We start from the raw sequence: 23422 nt of genomic DNA, 5'->3' as shown, positions 1-23422 counted from the left end.
GGTTTGTAGACCGAGGAGCCTTCAATGCCAAGCATCCTCAATGCGGCAGTAGAGGTGCAAATTCTCGCTGACGTATCCCTCAAAACAAAATCCTGATAGAAAACTATTTCTATATTTCTCCTTGCTTACCAGTCAATTGGCCTTCTGATCCTGCGACTGACATGGACCCATCACCTTATCCCTCCAGTGCCTAATGGATCTGTCCTCTGATCCCCATTTCTCCTCAAATTAAGTATAACCCGACTTTCTAAACCCAGAAGACCATCCCTTTTGCAGTGCTCATTATACTGGCAACTTTTTCAAGATATCCTAAATTCTGCTCTAAACCTAAATACTCCAATGAAAACAGCCAATGACATAAAAAACGTAGTATTACATTAAGCAACAGCGTTTTAAATGTAGAATTAAATGCATTATATATATATAATCATCTGAATCGAAAAAATGTTTTCACAGAAACATTTAAAAGCCGATATTTTTTTTTAATTTAATTTTTTTACATTAGGACACGTCCAAATAGATTATACTTCTTTGACAGGCCTGTTATTGATTTAATGATTTGCATTGAGCCGTTTTCCCATTGATATTTTGAGGCCGTAAAATTTTATATCATGACGTAAAATCGATATTCGCCGTTGAGGATCGATTTTAGCGAATTCCCATTGATAAAATCGACATATGTGTTAGCAAAACATTTTATTTATACGTTTTTATTCAAACCAGAAGAGATAATTTGAAGGGTATTTTTCGAAGTAAACAATTCCTGGAGGCCATCCTGGTTGAGACCGCCGCTTGAAAAGAAAGGCCTGCACTGGATAGCTATGAACTATGAAACGTTACATGAATCATACGTAAAACTAAAACATTCCAATTTGTTGCCAAACAATAAAACGTGTTACAAACACCATCGATATAGTTTGAAAAATAAAAACAAAAATAACATCAAATTTAAAAATGTTTTCAATACATGATTTTTGGAACTGTTATTAACCCTGACCTTTTATCAACACGTGTATTTTACTGACAATTTTAATGCGACATACTCAATGATTTTAAGAGAAGTTATTAAAGGGCTCAAGATAAAAGGACTTGATAAGACATTCGAAAGCGACCCGAGAAGACAGGTAACCAGGTACTGTAGAATGCAAATTGTGCGTTTAGTTTTCTTGTTATTATCAACTGTGTTGGACTAAACTGTGTGAAGTCGGTTAATACCGAAAGTGCTAAAAGTCGTTTCGGTTCGAAGCCAAACTCTTGGACATTGTTCACTGGGCTCAACATTTTTAACATGATCAGTGCAACACAAATATTGGTATGTCTCGTTATTAAGTAATCGTTTTTTTAGTAATTATAATAATAAATTATAAATTGAACCTAAGTACAAGAAATCGAACTGTCTTAAGTAAGATGATCCAAAAAAAATCCTAAGAAGTATTTCTTATGTCTTTAAAATGATTCTCATATCTTCATAAAGAGTTCTTCTCTTATCACAAAACACCTGTTGAACTGTAGCAATAATTATGCATTAACAAAAATATAAAACTAGAAGTGATAACAGTTTGACGACGTAAATCTTTATACAATCTGGGCCATACACTATGTCCCTTTAACAATTCATCAAGGTGATGAGCGTAAAGTTAATTTTTGTCAGAGGGGAATGAATATGTTCTTTGTTGTTTTTAAAAACGTTTATACAGATTAAAACTTAAAACCTGGATATTAAACTTGATATCATTATAGGTCGATTTTGAAACATGTGTAATCACATTTTTTGTTATTTTATATGCTAGAAAGTTGAATGATCTATAATGTTTATAATCATTGCCGAACATACATTCCGACGAACTGCATGTTTCAGTGCGGAAAAGACAGCTAAATAATTTTAAGACTTTTCTTTGATTTTTTTTTCAAAAGATCAATAACTCCCGCTGATAAAAATGCAACCAGCTTTATTTTTAAAAAAATCATTATTACTGTTTATACAAAATAGGTTAGGTTAGATTCATTGTAAATTTTTAAACCATTAGCCTTAAATAAAGTGATAGGCGCTGAATTTAATTTTAATCTTGGCCGAATAGAAAAATTCAAAACTCTATGTACTTGAGTCAACTGGACATGAATGGATTTTCTTTTTAATTCGAGTAGTGGAGAAAAAGACAAGTTGTGCTCTTTAATCTAGATGGGGACTTACTTAAAGTGCAGTGGTGATTGTTTTCTATTTTAAATTCAGACAAATCCTCGTGTAATGGGTTTTAACGCGCCTAACGGTCGGGCAAAAGAAATCGTCAAAAATTGTCTCTTCCGTTTGATTGATAGGATGATGGTGAAATACACGACTTTTACTCTTTATAGTATTGAAAATGAACTAGTGGTCGTCGCCGATGAGGGGTAAGTGGAGCAATTCGAAATTATCTTGGAAAAAAAATTACAGCATCCCTGTTGAATAGAAGAACACTAAACAGCCAAACCAACCTGAGTCCAAACTGTAAAAATAACAATGATAATTTCTTTCAATTTTTTCCTACAAAAACTTCTTAAACATCAGTAGTTAATAGATAATTAATAAACAGTTACTTTTTTGAAAAATCAAATGTGAAAAAAGAAATAATACACATTAAAAGCAACCTTTATGATCAAGTAACCTTCCGTTTTTGAAAAAATCTGGCATCGGGAATATTGTGATCAAGTATTCAATTCATCACTTTTTATTTTTACAAAAAGCCTTTTAACGTTTTCTTATTTGTTAATTTTTTTAAGATTGTAAATATGCCGCGCTGTTTTATACTTTGTAATATACTTAAGAGAATTTTAAATTGTGTAAATTAGGAAGATGGAGTAATGATTTCGGTAATTGTAGAGTGAGTATTATCTTTTTTTCCCTAAACAATTGATATAAATATTTGTAAATCCGTGTAAACCTCTCCAAAACCATAACACTAGAATTTTTCGGCTCGGAACCAGGTCGACGGTTTTAAATATAAACCTCACTAAACATAAAAAATCTCTCTAAATGTCTTCAATTAATCATTCCTTTTACAAACGGTTATGACTGTCAGAACAATACCTTGACCCTTACCTGAAAATTTTAGTCCCTACATTTGACATACATGTAAGGGAATGATAGAAATTGAAAATATACTATATGATCTAACAATCGAAGTAGATCGTATAAACGATAAAGTTTTCATTGTGAGATTGAAAGATAATGTTGGTTGATCTGCTTTGTTAATTGCTTCTTAATCGAGTCAACATGCAAGACCTCGATTTTTCAACTTGGCATGCCTTTCCCTCGGAATCTCCATGGATGTTCTTGTGTCTGCTACTACTTGAACTTTTTATTCCTATATTTTGTCGTTTTATCCAGACCAAAGTGAATTTAGGAATAGTATATTGACTTTTCTACGGCGTTTTTTATCTATAATCAATACCCGCACCGGGCGAAGGGTTAATTTCTAAACAATGAAGAGTGTCAATCGTAAAGCCCATCGGGTACAAACCCACTCTCCTCTCTAAGCTTTATTTAATTCACTATACCGCTTTTCCTCTCCCTTTCTCTAAAAATATCAAATATTTAATACTACCTACTTTCCACAATAGTAATTTGCAAAGCCTTTAATTGAATTGTTTTTTAAGTTGATTATTTCTCATATAGAAAAGGAAAGCAGTAAGTATTAGCAAAGACCATGTCTATAATTCGTGGTTTTATTAGAGAAATGTTTTTTCCTTTTTCTTTATATATATTTTGTTAAATTTTTCTGAAAACTTAGCCAAGAAATCGATAATGATTTAAAATTATTTTTTAATAAATAGGAGCTATTTGAAGTTCTTTGTATCCAAATTATGAAAGAAAACAAAGGCATTAAGTTGGATTTTGACAGTTTAGCTTACTTTCCAGTGTTAAAATATAGTTTGTCATTGCCACATAGTTAGTTTTCGTTTTTATTACAAGAAAATCTAATACAAGTAAGCAAAGATGAAAGAAGTTTAGTTAGTTAGATGTTTTATGCCAAACGGATAATCGATAGTTTGCAACTATTTTTGAAAAATGATCCTTCCATTATTTCATAACAGATTTGTTTTATGAAAGAGTAAAGTCTTAGAAAACATATAATAAACTAAGTTGAAATTATAGCCGTTAGGGAAAGAGTAATCGATTTTGATTAATTATTTTTGGAAAAGGGGCTTCGAATCAATCGCAAATTAGTAACGTTCAATATTCGTAGAAATGGTTTTTTTAAACTATTATTTTTAACTTAATTGTTGAGAAATCTAAATTCCAACCAAGCTTATTTTTGTCAGAAATTTTGATTACACGACAGCCCCGATTTTCCGTCAAGCAACGGAAACAGATGAAGTCCATCTAAATTAGACTTATCAGAGATTGGTCCTACTTTATGACTACCCTTAGAAAGTGCATTTTTGATCAGGTACTCACAACTAGCTGAGTATTTTATCGTATATTTGTGGAAAGGATGTGCCCGGAATTTTATGAAAAATTGCCTAAGCAGTTCCGGAAAATTTGTCTGATTTGAAGAACTTAATAACCTAATATAGATATGGGAAACTGCCTAAATATACAAGAATAGGCGGACCATTGATGGTGTAAATGGTCGCCACAATAATGAATGTTAATTTAATTTTAAGAAAAACAATCTTGCTTTACCCCTCCACCGTAAATTACCATTTCGTGTCAACTCTGTTTTATAGACTTTGCTAGCAATTTGCTGCCTGAGCGTATTCTCAAAACCTAAAGAGTTATCCTAGAGCCACCATTTTTGAAGTATAAGAAAGGAAAGAAATTGGCGAAATATCATCTAGGAAAATTGTGAGAATTCTTCTTCAGGCCTGTAGCATGTGGAACGTTCATCTTGGTCTTTCAGAACATTTTTGGTCCGCCTATCCTCATTGTTTAGATATTGTCTTTATCCGTATTTTTATATTAAAGATATCGAAAATCTGCCTGGCAGATCGGAAAGGATCAAGCTGCGTAGTCCTATAGGAAAGTGATGATTTCGTCTGGGCCACTATTTTGAAAGTAAAAGAAAGGAGATTTATTAGCGATATAGCGTCTTAAAAAGTTGTAAGCAATCTTCTTGAGGACAAGCACCTTGGTCGTTGCAATAAGTTGTTCTAACCTAATTCGGTAATAAAATAAATTCAATCCACACTTCACATGGTTGATGGATATAAAGCCAATACCACAAAAAAAAATCCACAATATATCTACTTATGTCACAACCTGGATCTATGATTTCTGCAAACGGCAAAATGTATTTTTGAAATCCAAGTAATCCAAAACTTTGTACCCCAGGAGTGGCTCCCTGACCCCACCCAGAGACGTGTTATAATGTAGAGAGCGATATATCTAGCGGGTGTATGTGTATAACGAACTCGTCTGAGCATTTCACTACCATTTTTGAAAGAGCCAGTAAGCATCATTTGACCATTTTTATAATTTTTCTTCGGGTAATTCGGTTAGGGTAGTTATTAGTATAGGTATATAGTTAGTTAGTGGTAGTGAAATGATAGTTCCCAATGTTCCTGCATGAAAGTTACTAATAAAAAACATTTCTGGATAGAATATTTTAAAGTGGTTTGTTTCCATTTCCTTTTTTTGTTTTTATTGTTATTTCCTGAACTTCCTAAGAGTTAGAGGATTTACGTGGACATCTTTAACCGTTACTCTTAGGGAAACAAAGATTTGACAAATCTATTTCTCTCGTTTGTGAAGGAGCAAGGGCTTCGGACCATATTCTCTTAGTATTTATTTTCAAGGAAACTTATTTGTTTAAACTACCTTCTCTTGCCAGTTACTGCCCCTCACAACAGTGAGTAGCAGAGCTAAAAACTCCACCTTCTAACAGAAAAAAAGTTATGTTGTTCCTGATTTCGCAGACGGCACGAATTCTCGCAACTTTCCTAGGTTCTACTTAACTTATTTCCAAAATGGTGGCCCATCTCTAAGTTAAATAAACCACGTTTTCCGAACTTTCGGCAGAAAAAAGTTGACAAAGACTTTAAATAAGTCAATTTAGCCAAATACACTAAAATGAAGTATCCTACATATAAAAAAGGGCTTGAATCAGAGTTGATTCCAAATGGAAACTCAAAACCCCTCTCAAACTACACTTTCGTTTAAAACATATTTTACTTTTGTTAATTTATTATGTTTATAACAAAATCATGACATTTGGGAGCTTACTAGATCTACAGTTTGACCTTACTTTATGACCAAATTAAGCGGGCCAAAATTGATCTGAAACGCCCAGTCTGCAGGTATCTCACCACGCAGACTTGAAGAAGAGTCCTCACAATTTTTCTAGGTGATATTTCGTCAACTTATTTCCAAAATGGAAGCTCATCTCTCGGCTAAAACCACTTTTCAAAACTCTGGACAAAAGCCTCAGAAAGCATAATGTTACATTCTTGAATCACAGTTGACTCATGGAAATCCGAACTACGCTTTTGCCGTCATCATAGGAAAGAAATTAAATTTTGGTTATAAAGACCTCGTTCATTGCGATTTACCTATATTTCTTGGGAGAATTGACCTTATTATATGACCAAGAATTGAATGTTGACCTTCCTATCGGAATTTAATTACTATTCTAGGTAGATTTGTAGTTTCCAATACACCATACGGATTTTTACCATCTTTGATATTCTAAATTTGCTTACTAAGACGCTCAATCTGAAAATAATATCGAAACAGCGAGGATAGGAGAACCGACCAAGCTGCAAATTCCTCACCCCGCATACCTGAAAAGGAATTCTCACAGCTTTCTTTGGTACTATTTCGTCAATTTATTTTATTTTATTTTATTTTCAAAACGGTAGCCCCTCTCTAGGCTAAAACCAACCACTTAATTACTTGGCTCCATTTAGAGAGCAAGTAGGAATGCAATATGATAAGCGGCTCGAGTATTCAGCGTTTTAGAGCAAAGCTGTGGTATTTTTGGGTTCATTTTTACTGCTGGTAATATTATTGTATACGTAGCAACTTAGGTGGTAGATGTATCCTGTGTTAACTGTTGAGTGAAAATATATTTATAAGCGTACGTGTGTAGTACAAGAACGTCGATTGTGGTATATCAAGTACTCGATCGACCTTCAAATAGAATATTGTCGATAGCTATTAAGCCAAACTTCGGCGATGGTGTGTATAAAACCGAGGTCTAACCAAGAACAACTAAAACACCGTAGGGAGCAAGCCGCGAGTCATAGGTCCGATTCTGCACATACAGGGTGAGTTTTAATTTCTAATCCCCCTCTATATTTTTATTATTGGGCCGTTTGTGGGTAAAATTTTGAGACACGTAAACTTTTAATTTTGGACTGGTTTCTCATGATCCTTTGATCTAACTCTCCAGAATATCGGGGCAGAAATTTGCACCAGGCTGAACCGCGCTTTTATGAGCAACAACCGGAGCGTACTCGATATAATTTAAAAAATTGTTGAAAAGTTTTGAAAAACGTGAAACAATTAATTTATTATCAATTAAAATTATAAATAAATTGGTTCTTGGTTGAAGAAGTTCGAGAAGGTTTCGTTTATTCGAAAAACAATATTCGGAAATAGCTTTTTGTAAATAACTTGAGAAGGTTTGTTTCAAATTAAAAACCCTTTGCACCTTTGACTTCAGGGTAAAAAACCTTTAAAAAAAAGTACATTGACGAGTATCGTGCCATTTAAAATAGTCTCTATTCCGTTATACTAAAACTTATGGATCATGACGTTGGTTTTTTCCTCAAAATGACCCAATAAAAAAATATATACAATATATAGGGAGGGGGGGAAATAGAAATTGAACTGTACTGTACTAAAGCATATATATTTGTGCAGAATGGAACGTATATATTTTCAAGGATAACAATTGAATTATAAAGAATTACTTTGGAAAGGGCTACATTTGATGTGTAAAAGGTTACACTTTTGGGAAAGGTTCAAATAGACTTAGAAATACTATAAATAAATCAATCGATAAACTCAGGCGGCCGTTTTGACATTATGGTTGTCTAAATATAATAGAAATTTAATTTTTTTATTTTTATCAATGTTTCTGAAGATGGTAAAAGCGTAGTTTGAGAGGGATTTTTGAATTACAAATTTTCTGTTGAATAATAGGCAAAGATTTTGTGTAATTCATTGATAGCTGGCGTTAATAAGTAAAATGACCCAATAAAACAATGTATACAATATATGGGGGAGACAAAAGTTGAACTATATGTATGTACTAATGTATACATATTTCTCCAGAATGGAACATATTTTTTCAAGGGTAACAATTGAAGTTTAAAGAGTTATTTTGGAAAGGGTTACATTTTACTTGGAAAGGGCTAGATTTGATTTGTAGAAGGGTACACTTTTGGGAAAGTTCAAATAGACTTTGATTTGTCTATTCAATCAAAGTTATAACATTACTAATGTTATAAATCAATCAAAGGATAAACCGAGGCAGCTAAATTTTGAGATTATGGTTGTCTAAATATAATAGAAATTTAAATTTTTGTCTATGTTTTTATCAATGGTTCCTGCAGATGGTAAAAGCGTAGTTTGAGAGGGTTTTTTATTTACGAATTTTCTGTCGAACAATAGGTAAAGATGAGTAAAATTTTGTGTAATTCTTTTATAGTTGTCGTTAATAAGTAAAAGTGAAAATTGTTGTACATAACAGGTCCCGTTTAAAACCTAACTACGAGGAGCGCTACATTTCGATTGATGAAGCAACTAGGGCATGATCAGCTGTTACAACCAAACTTTTGACAGTTTACATAGAAAACAGATTGCGCGTTGAATTTGTTTATAAGTGAAATGTTTCTTTTAACGGGGTCGATTTTGCCTGTTTTCACCTCGGTGGACGACTTTGAATTCGAAAGGGGCGCGCACTGCTTCCCTCCACGATCGGACGTCAATCCTAGATCTGGCCGACTCAGAGCGGTGAGTGACAAAAAAGCGGATTCTTCCGATTTTCCTTGGGGCAAAATTGATTCAAAACCCCCGGACGGGTTTTTGGGAGGCGGAGGAAAGGCGGCGAGTGTCGTTTCGACGTCTTTTCACGCCCCCTCGGGTTGAGAGCCGTGTTGTTTATTGATTATGCCAGTTGGTGACGTATGCCATTGTAATGAAAGAAGGCTTCTCGTCTGCTTTAAGCCGTCTCAAGATATTTTCCGCTCGGACCCGGACCCAAACCTCTAAACGCCCTCGAAAACATGCTCGTGGCCTTTCTTAAGATATCTAGAAAATAACTGTGAGTAGACGCCCAACCCGCAAAACGTTCGACAACGCTTTTACCCCTCTAACCATTTTCTCCCGACTGGCAACTTCACTGGACACAGTTACCTTCTATTTTTCCTCCTGGCATTTTCGTGCACCTTCATCACCGTCGGGTGGGAAATCTCGGATATATCGCATGCCACTGGACGGTTTCGTCGTGAAAACCATCTCTTTCCCTCAGCTCGCACGTCGGCTTTTCCGAGACGATCGCTCACTATAGTTCCGATCCGCTGCGAAACTCGCACTTTTTTCGATACCGAGACCATTGTGCAAATATTATTCGGCCAGTGATTGGGTGGAAGAGATCTCAATCGATAAAAGGTACAATAATAATTAGCTTTAAAAAAATCACGTTTACGTTTACAAAAAATTCCACACGCATTAGCACAAAACACCATCATTCGCTACCCTGAAACAGAAAAAATCCGCCCACAAAACCAAAACTACTTTCCAAAATTCTTTCTTCTCATAAACCCACTTATAATCTTGAACACTTGAATCCAAAACCTTCAACATTCAGTTTTTTGACAGACAGTAAACACTCTCAACTCTACATCTTTAAAAAAAACCTCCAAAACATTTCAGTCGTTCGATGCCAGTTTCATACCTTCGCATACACCCATCCATCGCAGGATCATCCGAAACCCACCTACCTCCCACAACGTCTCAACTAATTTTTGTTCATTTTTTTCTTCTTGTTTTTTTTCCAGTATATGCAGGAGTCCAATGAAAGTTTTAATAGATAGTGATGTGCAATTGACAGTAGCACCACTTAATGCGCGCTATTGGGAACTAGCGGATTACAAGGATAAGCTTACTGTGAGTTTCTCAGTTCTTTTTAAACACAACCGAGTTAAGAAATGCTCTTCCCTTGAAACAATCATGTTCAGAAGTTTTGTTTATAAGTACACCTTCTTTTAGATTTATTTAATATGAGCATGGATTTTGAACGTTCTATAGCAAAGTTCTGTTGTAGCAAGTTTTTTAACATGTAACCTCCACTCCACCCCTACTGCAATTTTTGTCTTCAAATCAACCAATTATTTATAGTTTAAAATTGAAAATTGTATAATTATTAATACTCACACTTCTCTGAATACATTTTTCATATCTGGTAAGTTCGTAACTAAATATTTTATATAAAAAAGCTTAATGTACTCACAGAACGTTTAAGACACAACTGAGTTAAGAAATGCTCTTGCCTTCTAGAACCAAGCAGGCATGGTTGCCAACATGACAAAACCTTAAATGCAACTATTTCCAACAAGCCTTTTTTTCATCAAATTTTTTGCTTATAAATACAGTTTTTAAGTAGTTATTTGTAGATGTAAATGATTAATCAGGGTGTATTTTATACCATGCCCTATAAGAACTATTGTAAGGGGAAACAAGGGGGTTCCGTGCTTATATCTGCCCTAGTTCATCAAGGAATTTGATTAGTAGGCCCGTTTTCAGTGGTTGATTTTTTTCTTCTGTTACATTGTACATACCATAACACTTTCTCCTGTGGCAAGTGTAGCGCCACAGTTTGTTAATAGCTATGTTTGTGTCTCCTCGGTTTCTTTGCAGAATCTGCATGTGCCATTGGGTTATGCCAATCTTCATTGAATGTGGTGTCCTGTTAAGAATCCTGTTAGGATTCGCAGTTTTTTTTCTTGCTTCTCTCGATACATTCTGTTACTTCTTTCCTTCCAAAATTTGTTAGGACGTTCTTAGTTTGTTTAGGTCTAGTGAGTGAGTTCCATTGTTCCCTCATTTTCTTTTTATCCTTATGTCTAGGTACTCGTTGATAGTGTGGGTTCCTATGCCTTCCACTCGCACATGTCTTGGGACCCAGCAGAGGCAGACTTTGTTCTGCAGACCTAATATGTTTAGTTAGGTTTTGCAGTAAAACACCATCTTTGAACTAATGACATTTGAGCTTAGTGCTTTGATGGCTGCTTGGCTAGCTGGAATGATAGCTTTGTTCTAGTTTTTCCAGTTGAATTGAGTACACCTCTCGGTTGCGTAGACCTCAGCTTGGAATATACTAGTGTATTTTCCCATGGGTACCGAGCATATAGTTCCAGAACCAAATACTCCTGCCCCCCATACATCCTTGTGTTCTAAATCCATCTGTACCAATAGATGGTGCTTGGTACCGTTCTTAAAGAAGGTGTTTTTCTCTTTTTCCCCATTCTTTTTTGGTACCTAGGTTTATTTGGAAGTTTTGATTAAATTCAAATATACTGTTTTAGGGTTAAGTAATATGCGCATTTGAATAATGGTAGAAAGTGTTTTAACATTTTAACCCCCCCCCCTCATGCAATTGATTAACTTTCATATGAAGCAATTTTTTATAGTTTAAAAATGAAAATTGTATAATTATTAATACTCACACTTCTCTCAATAGATTCTTCATATCTGGATAGTTTTTAATTAAATCTTTTATATAAACTTACTGCGAGTCACTCAGATCATTTTAAACATAACTGTGTGATGAAAAACTCTGTCCTTGAAACAATCATGCTTGCCAATGCGACAAAACTGTGATTGTAGCTTTTTCTAACAAACCTTTTTTCTTTTCTTTTTTTTTCAAAAATGTTTGTTTATAAGTACTACTTGAAGTGTTATAAATGTTTTGTAAAGTGTTTCTAGATTTAATTAATATGAGCATAGATTTTGAATGGTCATATAGCAAAGTCTTGCCATAAAAAGTGTTTTCAGCTTATTAAAAGGCCCCCTCCCATATCAATTTATAATCTTTCATATGAAGATTTTTTTTTGTATTAGGAAATACCCTTGAAACAATCATATTTGCTAATGTAACAAAACTTTGAATGCAACTTTTTCCAACAAGCCTTTTTTTTCAGAAATTTTGTTTATAAATACAACTAAGATTTCTTAGATTTAAGTAATGGAATGAATTTTGATCTGTCATATAGCAAAGTCCTGTTGTAAAGTGTTTTTAACATATTAAAGCCCTCTCCCACTATAGCAATTTATTATCTTTCATATTAAACAATTTTTTAAATTATTGTTTAAAAAGGAAAATCGCCAGTTATTACTGATCACAGGTCTCTCAGTATAATTATGTCTGAGTAGTTCTTAATTATATTTTATATATGGATAAGTTAACTATGAGTTTCTCAGATCTGTTTACACACAACCAAGTTAAGAAATGTATGTGAAATGTTGTTCCCTTTTAGCATCAAACAATAACGTTGGCCAATGTGACAAAACCTTGAATGCAACTTTTCCCAACAAGCCATTTTTAAACTTTTGTTTATAAGTACAACTGAAACTGTCTGTACTATACCTTGAATTCTATATCAACTGATATCTAACCTGGAATTGACACACATAAACGTCATAAAGACAGGAAATAAATAGAAGCTTCAGTCTAGTGCATAAAATATTAAGAAAATCACCCTTATCGACTAAAACAAACTTAATACTCCACAAAACACTACTGAAACCGATTTGTCCACTACTAACTGTCCAACATTCCAACAGCACAGCCTTTCCAATCAGAATCCTCAAAACTATTGACTAACTCCCTATTGTGTCTACATTACCATTTCCAATGACCTTGGTGGAAAGCAATTCACAAGAAAAAACCTATAGTCTCGTTGCTACCAATTAAGAGATCCATGTCCAACCTAATCCACCCCTACATCCGAGTTAGGTGACTGAAGCTGAGATGGCAGCCCCAGGACCTACTAGTCAATAGGGTGTATTTATGGAAAGAAACAATGGTTGCTCGCTTCCTCTCAAGAGATCCTTGTCAGATTAGAATATTGTATCTCATCCCATTAAAGAATGCATCTATTTTTTATAGATAGTAATTTTTAAAAAATCAGTTTAGTTCTGACATTCAGCTTCTTTCTTCGTTGTACAAGCCAGATCAACACCTCCAAATATAAATTAGTATTTAGAACTTTAGGTCAGGATATATTGCCACTATTGTAGATTTTTGAACATCCTTCATCACTTGTTGCATTGCCCAGAAGAATAGATAGAACAGGCATACATATTTACTTGTATTAGGCATACATATTTGAGTATTAAAAACTCAAAGTTTTTTGAGTATAAAAAAAAAAAGGGGTATGAAACAATTCCTTAAGGAGTGGAATCTATCCCCCGGACATAGGCAATCGAAAGAGTTTTTTGTTATGGTGATCAAACCAGCAGAATCGAAATGGCTATTCTCTATCTCAAGGAAGGGAATTAGGAGGCTGATAGGTATCCTGACGGGCCATTGCCCACTGAGACGACACCTCTCCGTAATGGGTATTCTGCCAGATCCTTTTTGCCGTTTTTGCAAAATAAAAGAAGAAACGGCAGTGCACTACCTCGCAGAGTGTGATAGGTATGCTAGGTCTAGATTCGAAATCTTTGAAGGAGAGGACATCACCAAATCACTCCCTGAGATAAAATGGTCCAAAATCTTGAGGTTTGTGAACAAGTCCAAGAGGTTTATACAGGACACGTGAGCCGACCAAGTCCCGGACCTTTTAGGGATGGGGTACGAGTCTACCCAGACATTTAACCCCTCAGGTCTTGGTCGCCCACCCTGCATAATGGTGGGGTAAATATACATATTTACTTAGTACTAAGTAGTAGTAACTTCTAAGTCATTTTCATATTTCACAGTTATATAAATTTAAATAATCAACAACCTATCAAAATCAAATGTTAGCTGTTTAGACAATGGGATTGAAGTGTTGACTTGACAAAAGCAAAGTTTTTAATATTGAACTTACAGTGATGGTATCACATATCAGAACTTCATTTAGTTCTAATTAAAAACAATTGTGTTTTTTTTTTTCTTCAAAAATTCAAAACTACATGAAGGATTGTTGCATGAATTTTGGAAGAGACTATCTTGTCTTCAGACTTGTCTGATGTTGATATAATGACCAAAAGCAAACAAATTTCTTTTGTCTGGCCTTTTTCCACCTTATTATTATAAAACTGACTGGAATTTCAACGTTTACCCTTCCGGGCAGGAAATTTGTTTTGAATTAATTTTCTTAGTCATTATGACCTGCCTGTAGGTCAGCTGTCTATTTGAAACTTTGTCTCCTCTGAAGGTGAGATGCACATTGAGTTTGTTACCATCTTCAACAACCTTTCTGAATTATTAAAATTCTTTTAGGTTTAATATCACTATTACAATCTCAATAATCCAATAATAAATTCACTGTTAGTAAAAATAAAAAAAATAAAATAAAAAAATAAAAAATAAATAAAAAAGGAATGTTTCGTTGTAATAGCTACATATTTTGCTGACCCATGATCTTTTAACAATTTGTTTAACAATACAAAAGGCTTTTTTTAGCTGCTTATCTAGGCTGTTTTCCCTTTGTCAATAGATTTCATGTTTAAGTTTTTACATTTTCATGATAATTTGCTTAAGTTGTTAAACTTCAGTGTTAGTTCCCTGTTGATGCATCATCGATTAAAAGATTAATAAAATGTTAACTACTGTATTACAATTTGTCGTTATTGATCATTTTGTTCTATTCGGGTTGGTCTGTTGAAGGAGACACTAAAGATGACAAAAGGCTAAAACATTTGACAGATCAATCCAGCAAGGATAGGCATCATTGATGATCAGCATTTAATGCTCAATATAGATCATAGCAAAGACAGTTTGTGAGTAGAACCATCCTTTTCAACAATTGGATTTGCTCAGTCATATATATTTTTATGCATGTCGGCATTTCACAGTCTTCAATTTTTCTGTACGATTCTTGAACAAGACACTTTTTTAAGGGCGTGGAAGGTGCATGTCGACGTTTTCTTTGTTTTTCAGTGCTTTTTTGAAATCTGTATCACACAGGAACAAAAAAAAAATCAAAACTAATGAAGCAAAACCTCGACAAAACTGGCATGTATGCCATATAATATATACATTACAAATACACTAAACAAATTGCAGTGAAAGATAAAAGACAGATAAAAGAACATTCAAGATCATTTATGGACAATAACAGAAAATCAAACTAAGCAACTCACCGCACAGAAAACCATCACAAACCCTCAACAAGATAGCAAAAACATGAATCTACTCAAAAACTTGGAAATATACAAGTATAACACATGTAACATTAAAAACTTTGTCATAAACAGACCAATTAACGACAGTTCACATACATCATTTATTGAAAACACTACCATATAAAAAAGAACTTACTAGAACAGTGCAAAAATAATGAAAGAATAAAAACAAAAAACAGACAATCTACCAAAGGAACCGACAAACAAAGATACTGCCTTATAAAACAGATTTGACTTAACAGAAATCACACAGACTCAACGATGAAGATGTCAAAATGCTGAAATGTGTCTGACAGGTGAGGATAGGCAGAACAAAATGATCGATATCGACCAAATTAGAACACCACAAGAGTAATGCATCATAGTTCTGGTTGAATCAATGCTGGTGTTAGTAAAGATTTAATTATTAAAAGGTCAGATTAAAAGGTCAAATTGTTAATCTGCACTATTTACATTTGTAGTTGACCTTATGTCCATATTTTTTTATTTTATAATGTTTACGATTTTACACTAACTAAATAAATTGATTCTTTTCTCCCTATCAATACATTACATAATACTAAATATTTAAAAATTTGCCAATATAAATTTTTTAAATGTTAAAACAAGTTATTTTGTTACTTTTTTATGCTTGTATTAACTACAGATGTGAAATTTTGTCAGTACAAACAAAACAGGCAAAAGCATTTCTTTTGAACTTTTGTAATCAATAGTAAATATATTTATATTTTAATTAATGTCATTCTATTTGACCCAGTGCTTATCTAATCTTAAATTGCCTACCGCATGTTTCCCCTTTCCCCTCTCCTGAATCTTTTCCCCAAGATTACAATTTTTCCGAATATTTTTCAGGCTACGATAGGAGATCAAGTAGTCCTAAGCTCAGATGCTAGTTGGGCTACACGCCTACTTGTAGGAACCCCTGTTATGCCCACAGCCACTGGTAATAAATCATTAATCCAATAAAGTTTTAAAAATTATTTATTTTATCCGATTGGTACCACTGTGATTAATGCTATGGGTTTTAAAGGACACAGTGGGGCTATCCCTAGCAATGAAGAATGTGGTATTAGAGATGTTTGGGCACATAATTTAAAAGACGAATTTAAAATTATAAGGAAAATTATTTCAAAATACAACTATGTTGCGATGGTAGTTATTCTTCTTAATTTTTGAAGTATTTCGCGTACTTTAGACAAAAATTCTGAATCGAACTGGATTTTCAGGACACGGAATTTCCAGGTGTCGTCGCCCGGCCCATTGGTGAATTTCGAAGCACTGCTGATTATCAATACCAACTGTTAAGATGTAATGTCGATTTACTTAGAATCATCCAACTTGGGCTCACGTTTCTCGATGAAAATGGAAAGCCGCCAGCCGGTTCTTATAGTACGTGGCAGTTCAACTTTAGGTTTAATCTATCGTAAGTCTCTAGTCATTTATGCAAATCTTTTATTTTTTTGTTATTTTTTGTTTATGTTCTTTTTTTTATCTATTCACTGAAATTTAGGGAAGATATGTATGCTCAAGACAGCATAGACCTCTTACAGAATTCAGGTATTCAATTTAAAAAGCACGAGGAAGAAGGAATTGATCCTATTGACTTTGCGGAACTGTTAATGACATCTGGGATAATACTTATGGAAAATATTAAATGGCTTTCTTTCCACAGGTACAATTTTATTGTTTTCCCTCATATAATAATAAAAATGCTAATTTAAAATTTTGCCTAATTTTTTTTTCAGTGGTTATGATTTTGGATATTTAATAAAACTCCTCACAGATCAGAATTTACCCAATGATGAAAGTGATTTTTTTGAATTGTTAAAAATTTATTTTCCAACTGTGTACGACGTCAAGGTAACTATCTTTCATAATTTATATTAATTTATGGCTACACTCAGCAATGTTAAAAATAGATTGTTAAACAAATAAAATTTATAAGAGGTACGTGATAAATTGCGCCAGCTTCAATCTTGGAATGGAACCCCTACGGTTAACAACATACCCTGAAAAGAGTGCTTTTCCCCCAAAATCTAGCCCTTTCTTAGTGGCTCTTTGTGCACTTGGTGTTTTTGACTACCCGAAGTGGCTTTTACCATAAATGGGTTAGTACCTCAATTCACAAAGGAGGCCAATCAATGGTTCTCTTGACATATTGAACATGTCACTACTTTGTGAGAGTAGTTCTTTAGGTGGCAGTGGCCAAAATAGAGGCACAGAATTTTCCTCAAACACTTTTGCCTGCTGAGAGAGAGAGAGACTGACCGACCGACCATCCCTACCTTTTTGAGTGATTTATAAATCTCTTAAGGTGGCCATTAAGCGCCAAGCCGTACAGCTCCATTTGGAGTGCCTGAAATTTGAGAGGGCATTCACGACCGCCAGTCGCTCCGAACATCAACCAGTGAATTACCTTCTCAAAATGGATGATGATCTCTTGTGCTACGCTTCTGTTTCTTTAAATATTAAAAGCAAAAAATCGAAGAGGAAATGGTGTAAGAAGTGGCTCCTGAACAGAAGCCACATCAGTTTGATGAAAGATCTTTCCCTTGAACCCGCTGATTGGAGGAACTATTTAAGGATGGATGAAACATGTTATTTATTCTTTATATTTAGTGTTTTACTGACCTCTTTCAATTAATTAATATTTTTTGTAAGGTTTTGGTTGAAATGAAAAAGCTAGTACCACGAGCAGGATCTGAATCCATGGCTTTCGGCTAAATACGCCGCTGCTCTACCACTTGAGCTATCGTGACTTCAATCTTCTCCGACACCAAAAAAAGAGAGAAAATTCGAAAGGTTGTAGGTTGAGATGGGGAGTTGGTGTCCAAGTGGATCGAATTATCGAAGTCACGATAGCTCAAGTGGTTAGCGCAGCGGCGTATTTAACCGAATGTCGTGGATTCGAATCCCCTCGTGACACTATTTTTTCATTTCAACCAAAACCTTACAAAAAAAAGATTAACGTCTTATTTATATTTACTCCAGCTTGTTATCCCCATGATTAGAAAACAAAAGACAGTCTTGAGAGAAATCATCACTACATGAAAGGTTAGCAACCACATTACGATTTCTCGCTACAGGGATGAACTACAAAGAACTTAAGTTCTCTACTACGATTTCTGATCATTGCTAGGGATTATCAATACCGCATCTCTCGTTACATTTGTATTATTTGTTTTGAAAACGTCGACCAACCGGTTGAGGATCGAATTTCTTTTATTTCTATCATGGTAATCGTCCACCATTTTCCATAAACATGGTAAACTTTCATACAATTCAATCACTCAACAATAAAATCTCGATTGAATGTCATTACCAATAAAGAATAAACTTTTTGACTTTTTGAGAATGTACGATGGAGATGTTTGCTCAGTAACAGAAAGACGGAGACTGCGCCAAAAAAACGCGGGTTTTCCCATTCACGACCAAGCCAGTGCTCCAATATTCCACCGTTCACGCCAGGTTTTCCCATTCACAAACACGCCACGCTGTAGATATTTGGAGTGGCGTGATGGAGTTTGGACCGGTCGAATATTCGGCACAGCCGGGCACACCAGTTCAGTTTTGCCATTGGCGTGGTTTTTTGAACGGCGTCGCTCAGTTTGGACTGCTAGGAGCGATCGTAAATGGCCGCCTTCAGTCTCATGCCTGGTGGTTTGTCCAGTTCTTGAATTTTTCTTTCAAGCCATTTTTCCTGGTGGAGGAGAAAGCTGCTTCCCCCCCTCTATTTGGTCAGCCTATTTGTTTCCTTCTATACTTTCATGTCCCAGAACCCGCTTCAAGAAAACCTTGCGTTCATCTAGGGTCATTAGGTGATTTAAGACATTCCCAGGCTAGTTTTGATAAGCGCCTTCTTTTTGACAAAAGGTTTCTTGTATGTTTTCATCTACTTTAGGATGGCTGAATATTTTTTATTTGTAATAGACAATTTTTTAAGTACTGAACAACCGACCGTTCTCAAACTGAACGCATTCTGTGATGCACTGAAAAACCAGATCGATCAACCCAATATTTATCAAGAAGCCAAACAGAATTGTGGCATTGAACGCTCGTATTCAGGCGCAAAGAAATCGTATTTTTCTCGTGATTTCTGCATGGTTTGAACAACATACACGTCATATATCTGAAAAAATAACCTTTTGTCAACAAAACTGGAATGTCATCAAAAGTGCTGTTGTTCAGTAACTTCGGCAACAACACCCTTTGGAAGCTGTCTACCTTGTTGTCTGGCTCGATGCCATTCATTACAAAATAAAACACGATGGCCACTATCTGAGTTCGGCATGGGGTCAGATGGGACCACTGCGCTATTGCCGCCAGACAAATTCTTATTTACTCGTTCTGTCCATTCAAAAAACAAACTTTTTTACATGTAATTTGGCATGATATATAATTAGAAAAATCTCAATTTTCAATAACAGGTATTGCAATAAAAGAATATTTATGTAATTTGGTAACTTGCTTAAGAATCATCATTTTTAGCTATTTTTAAAATTTAGGCCGAGTATACACTGGGATTCTTTGAGTCGACTCTTTAAATCTCCGGAGAGTCTCAGCTGCGTCTAGCCTGAGTTCCGGGCTGCCCCGACTCATTGCTGCGATGAATCTGGTGTGTTGCGGGCTAGCATTTTCAGACTCTTTTGAATCCCATCCGATGTGGGATTCTTTGACTCAATGTTGCGCAACGTTTGCCAGTGCGGACATGAATCGGAACAAGCGCTCTTGTTTCATTTGTTTAGTTGACGTGCTAGTGAGTGTTTTCTTGAAGATTTTAATACTGTCTTGTATATATGTTGTGGAGTACTGAGTTGACTTTACAGTCTATTGAAGACATACATTCCCATCGGTGTTTGTGGGATGTATCATTCACGGAATACAGAAATCGGGAATTGAAAAGCAAAACATTGAACGGTTTAACCCAAAAATTCAGTGTTTCCGTCGCCGAAATTGAGAAAAATGCACACTTTAAAATGACAGTTTTTTAATGCACTTCCGATTGGTACAATGCAAAAAAGAGCAAGGGAAATCCCTGAGAGCTAGATCCCCCGTCATTTTCGCAGGCACTGATGAATGTGAATTGAATCTTGGTCTGGACACGGTTCTTTGTCGCGGAGCAGAGTCGGGGCTGCATCGCAACAATGAATCTACGCAGCTCCGACTCTGCCCCGCAACATGAATTGATTCAAAGAACCTCAGTGCGTATTAGGCTTTAGAGCTGCTAGACTCTCCGATTCTGTCCACTTTTTAAAAATTTTCTTTTATCACCTGTGGGCAAAGTTGGATTGCATAGACATCAGCTTGGAAGATAATTTGGACCAGTCTAAGGTTTACTAGTGCATATTTAAGCTATTTTTACCCTACACCTACTTCGTTTCATTGTGGATCCATCAGAGTACCAAATTGGGGCCCTTTACGGAAGTTGCCTTTCTTACAAAAATTTGTTATTTTTTGCCACTTGAAATGATTTGTCAAATTCACTAATTTCGTGGTCCGCTTGACCAATTAATATATTACAATTAATTAAGGTTTTTAGTTGAGATAAAAAAAAAAGTACAAGTGGTAGAGCAGCGGCGTATCTAGCCGAAGATCGTGGGTTCGAATCCCGCTCGTGCCATTGACTTTTTTATCTCAACTAAAAACCTTAATTAATTGTAATATATTAATTGGTCAAGCAGACCATGAAATTAGTGAATTTAATTAATTAAAATGAAGTATACTTTCACTAAAGCTCTCGGTGGCCATTTCATTTGTCGCCGAGAATCCAATCCGATTACACGACATTTGAAAAATGGCAAAAAGTAGGGAAAACTCAAAAAGGTGGGGTTGAGATAAGAAGTTGGTGTCCGAATGGATCGAGGTCATGATAGCTCAAGTGGTACAGCAGCGGCGTATCAAGCCGAAGATCGTGGGTTCGAATCCCGCTCGTGCCATTGACTTTTTTATCTCAACTAAAAACCTTAATTTATTTATTAACGTTAAAGAGGGGGGGGGTATTATTCGACTTTTCCAATGAAGTACATTAAATTGCTTATGAACTTTACAACTTCTGATTGTAGAAAAATCTGGTTTGTGCCACGTAAAGAACGTTAAATTTTCGGTAAGAAAACCTATAGAATCGATGAAAAAATGCTGTTGCTCAAAAATGTTGAGTTTTCCTCAGATAACCATCTCCTTTGTTTTAATACATTTTAGAATTTTGTAAAGGCTTCTTAGATCCGGTTTGATTTTGTTGTTTCTCAGAAGTCTGTTGGCACTTTCAAAAGCCACTTTTTGATCATGAATGTGTAATGCAAAGTTCGACTGTGGTTTTCATCGCTGTTATGTTGAGACACATTAGCTATTTTAGACTTTGCAGTTCATTTTTAACTGGGGTTTTCTGTCAAAAACGTTTTAAAATTTCATCAGGTTCAACGGTTCAAGTTTTGTTTAGTGTTCTATCTATCAAAGACAAAATAACAATGTCCACCCGGTGCTGATGATGTGAAATTCTGACAGAAAAAGCAGCAGGTGTGATAGAGGAAATAAACACATATGCTTGTTTTGTACTGTAATTGGGTTTAAAAAAACATGTTTTTTTTTTACTTTATCGCAAACTATTTTTAAAAATTACCTTTTAGCATTTCAGTTTTTAATTTATCCTTAGACTTAATATTAATTAATTTTTTTCAGTACTTAATGAAGAGCTGTAAGAATTTAAAAGGCGGTCTGCAAGAAGTCGCCGACCAACTGGAGCTGACGAGGGTCGGCCCACAGCACCAGGCGGGTTCTGATTCACTCCTGACGGGCATGGCGTTCTTTAAGATGCGAGAGGTGAGTCAAGCATGTGGCCAGCTTCCTGCAGCATTGACGCTTTTTCTAATGCTTATTATGCTTTTGTTGCAATGCTTTTTTCTTTTCCAACAGACGCTTTCCTGCATTGACCTAATGACAATTTGTGAAAACTCTAAACCAGCACTTATATTTTACCACTGGAAAGCTGATATTATTATTAAAGCAAAATGTGATACGGACTTTTAAAACTCATATTTTAAAAACAAAAAAGTTTATTTTTTCAACGTTAGATTTTGTAGAAAATATTTTCTTTTAAGATTCTATTTTTAAATTGTGCAGAAAATATTAAAAGAAATTGTTACATGTTTTTAAAAATCATAGTTTTTATCCAAATTTTTAGTAAGGTTTCATCTTTCACTGCCGCACTTCATGCTTTAATCGTAAATGTTTTGTTTTTCAAATCGTCAATCTGTCAATTAATTAAAAAAAAAAAAAGGAGGCCAATCGGAAGGTTCCTAAGGTATTTAATGCAAGGCAATGGTGAAAAAAAGTGCTCTTCGTGTGTCTGTCCAACTGCATCCTTTTCACTTTTAAAAAAAGATTGGAATAAAACAAATCAGCGTGCAGGTAGAATTTCTCCCTTAGTTGCATTCGGCTTGTCCTTTCGGTGTATTTTCAGAATGAATGTGCATGCCATTCAAAAAATTTTGTGTGCTGTGTGTGGGATATTTTGTTCAGTCTACTTTGAAGGTGTGGGATTTTATTTTTCAGTTCGCTTTGTGGTGTGGATTCCATTGGATTTGTTGTTATAAAAATAAGCAAGGTAGTTTCAATTAAACCTGAATTATTTTGCTAATTAGCCACGTCCTTTGTTTAGTCGACCGATTGTAACAGCAACTGCCTTGCACTTTCCTTTAAGTGAAAGTCTACGAAAACTTATTGCATCTTCATCCAAATGACTAAATTTGTTTTGCCCTTTAACTGACAAAACTATTGATTAAGAACGGTTTTTTAAATCATTGTTAATTCTCAAATTGAAAACTTAACCTCAATAGAAACAATGTAAAATTATATTGATTTTAAAATCCCTCGGATGGACGCAATTTACAAGCCCCTTTATTTCTAAGATTTTTAAATTATGCATGTTTTTAAAGTTGAAAATTTTTAATAAATAGGGCAATTTATATTTAATTTGGTAATTTATTAAGTTTACACAATTTTTAATGTGGATGAGAGAATTTTAAAATAAAAATCAGCTTGAATACCATCAGAAAATTTATTATGTATTGAAATAAAGCCTATTTTGTGTAATAATTTAAAAATTAG

The 23422-nt window shown here is 34.7% G+C and overlaps 1 protein-coding gene across 9 annotated transcripts in view; it reads left to right on the top strand.

Moving 5' to 3' along the window:
- Positions 1-716: 716 nt before the first annotated feature.
- The window catches only part of LOC106666167 (CCR4-NOT transcription complex subunit 7), a 27354-nt gene continuing 4648 nt past the window's right edge, over positions 717-23422 (top strand). Inside the window, exons 1-9 of one of the 9 annotated variants that reach the window (XM_014393141.2) lie at positions 1988-2388; positions 9985-10093; positions 16172-16262; positions 16350-16471; positions 16546-16742; positions 16830-16991; positions 17065-17179; positions 21995-22135; positions 22229-22370. In XM_014393141.2, the coding sequence (XP_014248627.1) occupies positions 2246-2388; positions 9985-10093; positions 16172-16262; positions 16350-16471; positions 16546-16742; positions 16830-16991; positions 17065-17179; positions 21995-22135; positions 22229-22342 (1194 nt within the window). In that variant the 5' untranslated portion in view covers positions 1988-2245 and the 3' untranslated portion in view covers positions 22343-22370. Of the gene's footprint in view, positions 1313-1987; positions 2389-2735; positions 2859-9003; positions 9596-9984; positions 10094-16171; positions 16263-16349; positions 16472-16545; positions 16743-16829; positions 16992-17064; positions 17180-21994; positions 22136-22228; positions 22371-23422 lie in introns of those variants that run through there. The other 8 variants (XM_014393142.2, XM_014393146.2, XM_014393145.2 and 5 more) reach the window with 8 other exon arrangements.

Source organism: Cimex lectularius, unplaced genomic scaffold (assembly GCF_000648675.2).
Source record: "Cimex lectularius strain Harlan isolate CLEC.00 unplaced genomic scaffold, Clec_2.1 scaffold5, whole genome shotgun sequence".
NCBI lineage: Eukaryota > Metazoa > Arthropoda > Insecta > Hemiptera > Cimicidae > Cimex > Cimex lectularius.
Note: the sequence above shows the minus strand (reverse complement) of the source record. Positions and strands in the feature narration are given on the sequence as shown.